Raw genomic sequence first — 10534 nt, forward strand, 5'->3', positions numbered from 1 at the left:
GCCAAAACCATAGCAATAAATGATAATAATTTTTAGTGATACCACCTATTACCACAGTTTACTAATTATTGGTATATATTTTATCAATAATTTTTTATATTTTTTGCGATAGTTTTGACCGCTACTATAGATCATTTTTGTTGCAGTGAAGATAATGTGATACACTACGAGAATGAATTCAAAAAGCATTTTTATACCCTATTTTCCTTCTAAGATTGTGGGTGGCATATGTGACAATCTAAATAGATTAAATCGGATCCATATAAGATATATCCAATTTTTTATTCACAAAAGATTTGTTAACCCTATCTTCGTAATTTTATATGCTACTTTATTCAAATCTCTTGTTATACAAATCATGCTTCAATTGCATATACATTAATTTTTGTGTAATTATAGTTATTTCATAAAACATGCACTAGAATAAATTTCTAATTTTTTATTTATTCACTTCGATAATTTTATTATTTTTACAATTTTTTCATGTGATTATGTATAGAAATGAATATATTTAAATCGAATTTTCTAAATAACTAACCTTAACCTATTTGTTGTGGTGCATCTGCATTAACCACATCCTTATCTTTTGCAAGAATAATTTGCTTATAGGGCATGCAACGATAATTAATATATATCCGATTTTTATTGATTCATATGAGAATCTTTAACCACATATTCTTAATTTTATATGTTACTTTATTCAAAATTCTCATTATGCATTATTATGTTTTAAGCAAAAAATAATAATTTCTCAGTGATGGTAATTATTTAATAAAAACATGCACCATAATTCATTTCTATTTTTATTCATCTACATCATATTTGTCTCCTCTGATCTCTCCTCACATCATTTTTTATAAATGAAATAGAGATTATGTTAACCCTAGTTGTCAGTATAGTTACATTCAAATAATAATTTTTATTGATTCATATGAGAATCCTTAACTTATCTTCTTAATTTTATGTATTAGTTAATTCAAGATTCTCATTGTGCATTATTATTTTTTAAAATAAGTAACCATAATTTCTTTGCAATGATAGTTGTTTCATAAAAACATGCACAATAATTTTTTTTTTTGGTACAAAAAACATGCGCAATAATTTATTTCTAGTTTTTATTCATCTATGTTATATTTGTTTCCTTAGTTATCTCCTCGCACTCTTTCATAAATGGAACAGGGATTGTCAATCCTAATTTTTAATGTAACTACTTTCAAATAATATTTTTTATTGATTCATATTAAAATTGTTAACTATATCTTCTTAATCTGATACATTACTTTATTTAAAATTCTTATTGTGTATTTTTATTTTTAAAATAAGAAAAATATAATCTTTCTATAATGATAGTTATTTCAAAAAAATATGCATCATAATTTATTTTTAATTTTTATTTATTTATATCATATTTGTCCCTTCGCTATCGCTTCACATCACTTTCATAAATAGAACAGAATTACGTCAACCCTAATTTTCAACACATCTGCTTTTGTCTTATGTATTCTCATTAACTACATAATTATCTTTTTGTAACCGATATTAACTTCTAATAACATACAATATAACATGCATATAATTTTTATTGATGATTTCTCTCGTACGCAATTTCTTCTTATTATTTTTAAACACAAACTAATTATCATAACAATCTATTTTAATTTTTTTTTTTTGGATAAATTTTTTTTTTAAATACACTCAAAATCCTATCTATACTTGATAATCCCCTTGATCAACAGCAACAATAAAATTTCAAAAAACCTTCCGATCTTCATACATACAAAAATCTCTCCTCGTGCGAGACTCACATGGCTTCGATCTCTACGAAGCTCCTCAACCTCACCACCCCAGGTCTTCCGCGGACTGCGCTCCGTGCCAAAATAAAACGAGATAATCCTTGCCGCACGTAGCACGCAGCACCCACACAAATACTCCTCCATCGCGTGGCCCCCGCGCCTCCTACCCGTGTGTTCATTTCTGGGTTCCGCGCTCCTCACTCAATTAATTTCCGAAACTCAAAATTGAGTCAGCTAGTCTGCCAGCTCTAATAGCTTAGACAGAACCCATCAAATCCAAGCGTCCAACCATTGGACCTCTTAACCGAGATTATTACGTCAAGTAATGTGACCGGTTGAGATTTCTAAGGGGGTCTAGTGTTTTCTTTAGCTATCCTGTTCCGTCGGGGCAATATAGTGTCGGCAGTGCATTTTTATGGGGAAGGGGGGAGTTTAAGTGTTTAAAAAAGAACGAAGGGCTTCGAAAATAGAAATTATATAAAGAGGAGTGAAGCAAAGAGGAGGGGGTGTGAGGGGCAGCGTTGATTGGGTCCGCCCGAAGCCGCGGGCAGGGGCAGAAAGTAAGGGGGGGAGAGAGAGAGAGAGAGAGAGAGAGAGAGAGAGTTGGGAGGGGGGAGAGAGAGACGATCGGCTCCATATTCCCTGTCATTTCTCGAGGTGGCTTCGGTAAATCTCTCATCTTCCTCGCTTTCTTCTTTGTATTTTTGAATTCTTTGAGTTTGCGCGAATTCGTTCGGATCAACGGCGAGTTAGGATTCCAAGAATCGAATGTACGCGCCCTCCCACCGCTTTTCGGCTTCCCCATTTTCAAGATTTCGAGGCTTTGAGCTGGTTTTGGTTTTGTTTTGGAGTGAGAAGGCGGAGGGGGAGATCGGTGGGGCGGGGGTTGGTGGGGGAGGGTGTGGGGAGGAGAGGTTGATGGTGATGCCTGGTGATTTCTTTGGTTTTATTTGGTTTTTGGGGTTTTGATCGGGAATTTAGGTTCTTTGTTGAATTTTTTGGTTGTTTTCTGGTGGATCGGGGGTTGGGGTTGGCTGGTTGTTTTGCTTGATGTCTTTTGGTGGATTTTTTTTTTCTGCATACCTTTTTGTGAATTCTTTTGTCTAGTTGTGCTTGGGGAATTTGGGGGAGTGGGTTAGGGTTAGAGGGGGAGTTTGGCTTGAGTTTTCCTGGTGGTTTTCGGAAGCAAAACTAAAAATTTTGGTAAGGTTATCCGTATTTTTTGATTTTTTACTCCTTATATGGATTGTCTTAAATGCTGAACTATTTTGGTTTCGTATATGGTATTTTCTTGGTTTTAAAAGAGGACCGAGGATCTGGATCGATTTTAAGTTAAAGTGGGTTTCGATTGATCCTTTTGGGATCTCATGATACTTGTGGAGATCCATTTTGGTCCAGCAAAGGCCTCTAATTTTGGACCACCAAAACTGGGTTTTTTTAATCATTTTAATGCTTTCGTGGTTGATTTTTGGGTAGTCAGTAACGCTTTATGATTTCTTACTAATTTTACTTTGAAAAGTTGATTTGGACTTTAGTCAAGGACGGTCTGTAGTTTCTCCCCTTTCTGTAGTATTCATTTTCTCCCATATTATTTTTTTTCAAGCCTGGAGCTCATCAATGTTTGATTGTAAGGAATTATATTATTAAATTCTTAATTTCTCTCTCTCTCTCTCTCTCTCTCTCTCTCTCTTTCTTTTTTCTTTTTCATGCACGCATTTGGATTTATGTGGGTTCAAAGGCTTCTAGGATACTACTTGGTTTGGCCATTTTCCAGCTACTTTTATGTATCTGGCAAATGCCAATCTCCAATCTCACTGGTTATGTTTTTTGAAAGATGTAAGAGGACAGTCTTCTCTGTTTTACAAACCCAACCCCCCGCACCGAAAAGCTATGAAAAAAAAAAAAAAGAAATCCGAGGATGTGAACTCGATCTCTGACAACGGAGCATGGGGTTTTGGGGCTTTCGCAATTAGCGTGTCTTTTCTTCCTTGTCCTGTTTTTCCATGTAGTTTTTGGACTTACTGGAAATTCAGTGGCAATTGTTGTTTTCTTTTTGTGCTTTCTGATTCCTTTAATGCTGTTCTCTTTCAATTTATGGATCAATTGCTTTGTGGCTACTTCAGTTTTGTTTTTATTTCTCATTGGGATTACAATTCCTGTCAAGCTTGCATTTGCAAAAACTTTTGTTTTTATTTCTCATTGGGATTACAATTCCTGTCAAGCTTGCATTTGCAAAAACTCATGGCAGGTTGTAATATTTATTTTTAGTCCTATTTTTTTTTTAGTGACATGAAAAAAATTGAGATGGCCTTTTCTTTAACAATCCTTTGTCTCTGTTGAGGCTTTTCAATTAATTGTTCAAAATACTTCCTTCGACATCTCCCTTTTCTGGGTTCCTCCCCTGTTTTCTTGACCATTCTTTCTTTTATGATTTTCAGTGACTAACAAGCTATGTTTCGAAATCAGGTCCTGAAAATGAATCGCACAACAAATGACAGTGACAATATAATGGTTTCAAAGGACCAGGTCGACTCACCATCAAATGAAGGTAGTAGTGGGGGATCGCTGACAGGAGGAGGCCAAGTTTTGAAGAAGGGACCATGGACGTCTGCGGAGGATGCTATTTTGGTAGATTATGTCAAGAAGCACGGTGAAGGGAATTGGAATGCTGTTCAGAAGCACTCAGGTCTGTCTCGATGTGGCAAAAGCTGTCGTCTGCGATGGGCCAACCATCTGAGACCAAATCTCAAGAAAGGTGCTTTCACACCAGAAGAGGAGCAGTTGATAATCGAACTGCATGCCAGGATGGGCAACAAATGGGCTCGGATGGCTGCACAAGTAAGTTTACGATGCTTTTAATTCAATCATATATTATAGTGTGTGTGTGCTCTTTTATATAATTTTATATTTTTGCTGTTTGATTTGGATCTGATTGAATGAAGCATAATATAATTTGTAGATCTTTCTTAGAGAATTGATGCGGTACGTGTTATGTGAAATTTAGTCACTGGGAATCAAATACTGGAGCAGTATTTATTGAATGTTGTATGTATCAATCGCCCATGTTTTTGAGATATTTCTGGTCTACTCATTTCAGTTATTTATGGTTAGATCTTTTCCCCCTAATACATACACAAGTTTTGTTTAATATTTTAAGATAGGCATAATATAGTTCAATCATGACTTGGCTTATAATTATTATTTTAGACATAAGGATTTTGTTTGTCTGCTGTGATTCTCCTATATTTTTTTTTTCATGAGTGATCACTCCATTGTAATCAGCAATCTCATACCCTTCTTCCTCTCATTTCCCTTGCACGTCAAACTATCTGTTATGGAATGATATATGCCCTTCAATTATCCCCACTCTATTGTCATAGTTACAGAGAAAATATGCCAAACGCTTCACAGCAAGCTGATAGGACCATAATTCTGCACGCCCCTCAACAACTAATCTCTGATGGTGCAAATAACGATGAGCCTTTGTGGGCTTAAGATTAAGCCAACTGGCTCCCTTAGTCAAGGTACAGATTGGACTATTTTATCATCATATTGATGATAAGCATAATCACTCCATTATTAATATGATCATTTTTAAAAAAACTCTAAAAAGGGCTTATTTATTAATCTTCTGCCTAAAAATAATAATTTAATGTATAATATTAGTGCTTCTCATATTTTTATAAAACGACTAAGGAAGGCGAGCCAATAATAATTATCATCCTAGCATTTATCTGACCATGCTTTGTTCTTGGGGTTGACATAAAAAGAAACATTTCCTTTTGTGGATGCCTTCCTTTTTTATCACGCTTGAATTTATTACTGGATCCAGGATTTTTCTTTATTCTTTTTTTTTTTTTTGGGAGGCTTGGGGGGGGGCGCACCAGTAACTGATATTTCAAAATTTAAAATATTCTTTCTTAAACTACTGAGCAACTACTGTTTTTTGCAGTTGTCATTGTTGTTACTATGTTTTATGTTGTTTCCTCCCTCATGGTGCCTTTTCAATGCTCTGAAAGATTCTAGTTTAATTCTGATAATAAATCTTCTTTCTTACCTTTTCGGATACTTCATGGCATGCACTTGATTTTTGTGGTAATATGTCTATATTTTATTAAACTGAGATCTTTATGCCTTCCCACTAAGTCTTAGATGCCAGACTAGTCGAAAAAAATATACTTGTGCATGATTTTATGATTGGGCATCTCAGAGGACCGCTTGTAATTTTGAGTTAGAAAAATAGAGAAATGGAAGATTGAAGAAAAATGCAGACTTAGAAGGTTGGTTCTCATTTATCCTCCACTTCTTCAAATAAATCAAGATACCAAGAAAAGCTTAAGCATATAATTGTTAAAGAAAAAGAAAGATGGATCATGCTCTCTGTCATCTCTACCTCCTCTTCTTTTCCTTGATAAATTGGGGAAATCACTACATTAAGAAAAGGGGGAAAAACCTCCATTTAGCTGAAAAGGGAAAGGATTGTGTTTTTGTATGTGGAACATATTCTCTTATATCAACAACAGATCCAGGGAAGGGAAACTCTCTTAAAGAAAAAACAAAACAAAGATTGCTCAAGTTCATATGTTGGATGTTAATACAACATTTTCATCTAAATTCTTCTATGAGATGCAATAAGTTCTGTAAATTCAAAGAAATTTATCTTCTCTTGTCCTGTTCCTCTTCTGTTTTCTTTGGTTTACCAATATTTAGGAATACTAGTTGCATATTTTATCCCATTATATTTGGAAGATTGATCTGATTAAAAGAGCTTTACCATGTTCTTAACTAAGATTGGAGAAAGCACCAAAAAAAAAGAAAACTTTAAATCTAAAGGCTGATGAGAGTGCAAAGCCAACTAATAGCTAATAGTTAGAAAGTTTAAGAATTCTATTAAGGGCAATTGACCCCCTGGTTCTCCTAGCTCTGGTACATGCATAGGTTGGCAGTGGCTGAGGAAGTTAGAGATTTCTTTTGTGTGGATCAGTAAATATATATATGCGTCATCAGGAAAATTTGTAACAGGTAGATGACAGGCATCATACTCTTGCCATGGAAAAATTGTTCTTTAGGGTGCTATAATAAGTGGCCGCATCTCTCTTTACCAATTCTGGGCTTGAGTTTGTTAAGCTATAGGGAATGAGGTTTGGGGATGATGATTGGCGGGCTATTTTAGCCTTTATATTTATATGCTAACAAGGTTAGGACTTGCTTGTAGACAGCTTGCTATATGCTAATTAATATGCATTTCCTGGCTTAGGCCTCACGAATGATTATGTTTGTCTATTGAGCTCCAGTTTTGTTGGCTTTGGAGTTGAGGCATGACTTTTCCAACTCCACCATGACGATGGAGTATGTGCTACTAGGGTGGAAGGCAATAAGTAGGGTTGGCAATGGATCAAACCAAGATGTGTTCGAGTTGATTTAGTTATTTTCAGAGATATATGCATCTATCTTGGATTGCATTGACTAGCCTACATTTGGTATTGCTTGCTCCATCCCGCTAGCTGACTTTCTATAACAAATCAGAAATATCTTGGAAAAATCACAAATATGTATTGCAAATATTTGGTTGGATGACAATTAAAAAAAGCCATGTATCTGATGATTCCCTATATTGATTTTTATGCAAAATTTTGCATGTATCACTGATCGACAATCCTGAACATGAAAGAGTTTTAATTAGGTTTGGGTGTTCCATGGATTCCCAAGGCATTCAGAAATTTGCTTCATATTTGTTCTTGGTAAAATATTCCAGTTTTGCAGCGATTACTACTGTGGTTTAAGTTTTGGCTATTCGAGGACAAGGTAGAAAACATTTGCTATTTGATGACTAGGTAGAAACATGTTATAAAATAAGTATTGGTATGGAGTATAGTTAAGTTCTTGTTAATTCACAAGTAGATGACACTTGTTGAGAGTCAGCATGCCTGCTTGGAACTATGTTATTGCCCTTATTGGTCATGCATCCTACAAACTCTGATTATTGTAAATTGAGGTTGAAATGTAGGTCCTGAACTAGACATATCCTAGATTCTCCCATTCCCAAACCTGACTTATCTTAGATTCTGCCATTCCCAAACCTGTCCTGTGGGATACAAGCCAGGCCATGTACAGTGTTGACATGAGAAGATCTGTTGATGCTGATACAGGCTATGCATGTAGTTGGATGCTATGTGAAAATTATCTTATGTAGCAATATGAACGATCTTACAAAGTGGCCTTATATTGCGGTCTTGGAATTATGCATTATTTACTCCACTACTGCTCAGACATCTTATGAATTATGATGGTAATGTGGGTTTATGATAATATGGCTTTGGATCAAGATCTGATCTAAATCAGGTTCATCTTCCCTGGGCTGTTGAGCATCCATATGATACAACCTAAAATCAGACTAGGGGTTGCTAACTCAGTTGAATGCAAATGTTAACGTGCCCATCCCTGCACTGTTGAGTGCAGCCAGAGGCCAATCCATCCTTGCACGTGTCAGCACTTGTTTTGTATGCATTGTTTAGTAAACCGAGCAAAAAGAATTGACTATGGCCTTGGAGCATGTTTTTGGAGGTATTGCCTTCACCTTATCTTCAAAAAAATTGTTGATTATTCAGAACATGGTGCCGTAGAAAAAAAATTGTGGATGCATGGTATACATAAGAAGTTTTATAATATGTTTGAAGCATATAGAACAATGGAATGTAAGATGATACATCAATTATTTGTGAAATGAAAATGTTGGTTTTGAGCACAACATAAGATATATATATGTGGTTTACTGAATATCTAAATGAAGTTGGTTGAACCATGATGTGAAGAAGCCTCTTTATTTATGTCATAAAATTCTCTCTTTCTTTATCTGTTTATCATTGATTGCGCATAAATCTTTATTTTGTTGCATGCTTTTGGGCAGTTTTGCTAGATTTTTCTTAAAGTTGCTCACAGTGTTACCGAAAGTTTTCTTCGATATTTCTTTGGTTCTGCAATTCATCTCATTCTTTTCCCCAGTTACCGGGACGGACAGATAATGAGATAAAAAACTATTGGAACACCCGGATCAAGAGACTTCAGCGAGCTGGTTTACCCCTTTATCCTCCTAATCTGTCTTACCAAGCTTCAAGTGAGAATCAACAAAGCCAGACTGCCACTGAGTATGGCCATGGTGAAAAACGTCCCAATGAGCTCCTCCAGGGAAATACTTCTGATCTTCCTGATGTTATGTTTGAAAGCCTTAATGCCCATCAAGGGGCTTTGTCTTATGCACCACCATTTCCAGATATTTCAGTGAGCAGCATGCTGACTCAGGGCTTTGGATCCCAAAATTATGGCTTCATGAACCCAATGGGGAACCGCATGAAGCGGTTTCGAGAATCTGAGACCTTGCTTCCTGTCTTTGATGGTAGTGTCTCTAGCGCGCTTCCTACATTTCAGCAGTTTTCAGATGAGCCTTCTGAAAAGATCCGGCGGAGCTTTGGTTTAGGTTATCCCTATGATCCAGACCCCAGCAGCGAAATCCCGACACCCTTTGGTGGTGCAGTCCCTGGTAGCCATGCCCTTTCAAATGGCAATTTCTCTGCTTCCAGGCCCCTTGGTGGGACTGTGAAGATGGAGCTCCCTTCACTCCAATATTCAGAAACTGATCTTAGTAGCTGGTTTGCTTGCCCTTCTCCACCTCCTGAGGCAATTGATAGTTACATCCAGTCTCCTCCAGCAACTGCATCAGTGCAATCTGAATGTGTCTCACCGAGGAACAGCGGGCTATTGGATGCATTGCTTCACGAGGCACAGGCACGCAAGACTCAATCATCAGAGAAGAACTCAAGTTCTTCTGTAGTTGCACCTGGTGGCATGGCAGAAAGTTCAGGGCTTCCCCTTTGTGAGGCAGAATGGGAAGAATACAACGATCCAATTTCACCCTTGGGCCGGCCTGCTGCTTCTGTCTTCAATGAGTGCACCCCACCTGTTAGTGGTGTTTCACTGGATGAGCTTCAGCCTTCAAAAGAACCTTCTGGTTAGCATTATGTCTGCTTTAATTTGTGCCATTTAATATAGAAAAAAAAAATTTCATATATAGTTCCTGCAGGTTCAGACATCATGCTTGAACATGTTTCGGCCTCAAATATGGAGGGGAGAGACATTTCAGCTTGTCCAGATTTCTTAAGGCCTGATGCTTTACTTGGAGGGTCAGATTGGCTTGAGAACTCCCAGACTGCCAAAGAGTATTCTACCTTGAATGATGCCATAGCAACACTTCTGGGTGAAGATCTCTGCAGCGAGTTCAAGGATGTGCCTGCTGGAGCATCATCCACACTCTCTCAAGGGTTGGGCCTTGACTCCTGTCCATGGAACAACATGCCTCGTGCATGTCAAATGTCTTAACTTGAGGTCATTTATGGGACCTACTTCAGGATTTGTTTGCCACCGGTTGTTCCGGTGGGACCTTTTTCTTAATTGAGAAATGGTCGGGGGGTAGAAAACATGTGGCGCTATGTATGGTTGTTGCTGTTGGTTGTTCCAGTGGGACCTTTTTCTTAATTGAGAAATGGTCATGGAAAGTCTTGTTTGTTGGCATTCATGCAGTGTAGGATGGGTGTAATTGGTGTAGATGAACTGTTGCTGGAAGTTGGCTTTTGTTATGTCTGTAATAACTTTTGAAACTTGTTTAGGAAAGATTCCATTATTTGGGATGCTGTTGCTTGATGCTCTCTATTTTCCATATGATCTGGTATCTGCTGAAGATCCTTTGT

The 10534-nt window shown here is 36.9% G+C and overlaps 1 protein-coding gene across 2 annotated transcripts; it reads left to right on the forward strand.

The window, feature by feature from the left end:
• Window positions 1–2301: 2301 nt before the first annotated feature.
• Window positions 2302–10487, forward strand: LOC105046145 (transcription factor GAMYB). 2 transcript variants are annotated; one of them, XM_029264698.2, is made up of 4 exons: window positions 2302–2459; window positions 4260–4631; window positions 8796–9798; window positions 9862–10487. In XM_029264698.2, exons 2-4 carry the CDS (start codon window positions 4269–4271, stop codon window positions 10164–10166), a joined length of 1671 nt encoding a protein of 556 aa, XP_029120531.1. In that variant the 5' UTR covers window positions 2302–2459; window positions 4260–4268; the 3' UTR covers window positions 10167–10487. The 2 variants fall into 2 exon arrangements, with proteins under 2 accessions (XP_029120531.1, XP_010922970.1); XM_010924668.4 differs by having other exon boundaries at window positions 9871–10487.
• The last annotated feature ends 47 nt before the right edge of the window (window positions 10488–10534 follow it).

The sequence above is a fragment of the Elaeis guineensis genome, chromosome 5 (assembly GCF_000442705.2).
Source record: "Elaeis guineensis isolate ETL-2024a chromosome 5, EG11, whole genome shotgun sequence".
Taxonomy (NCBI): domain Eukaryota; kingdom Viridiplantae; phylum Streptophyta; class Magnoliopsida; order Arecales; family Arecaceae; genus Elaeis; species Elaeis guineensis.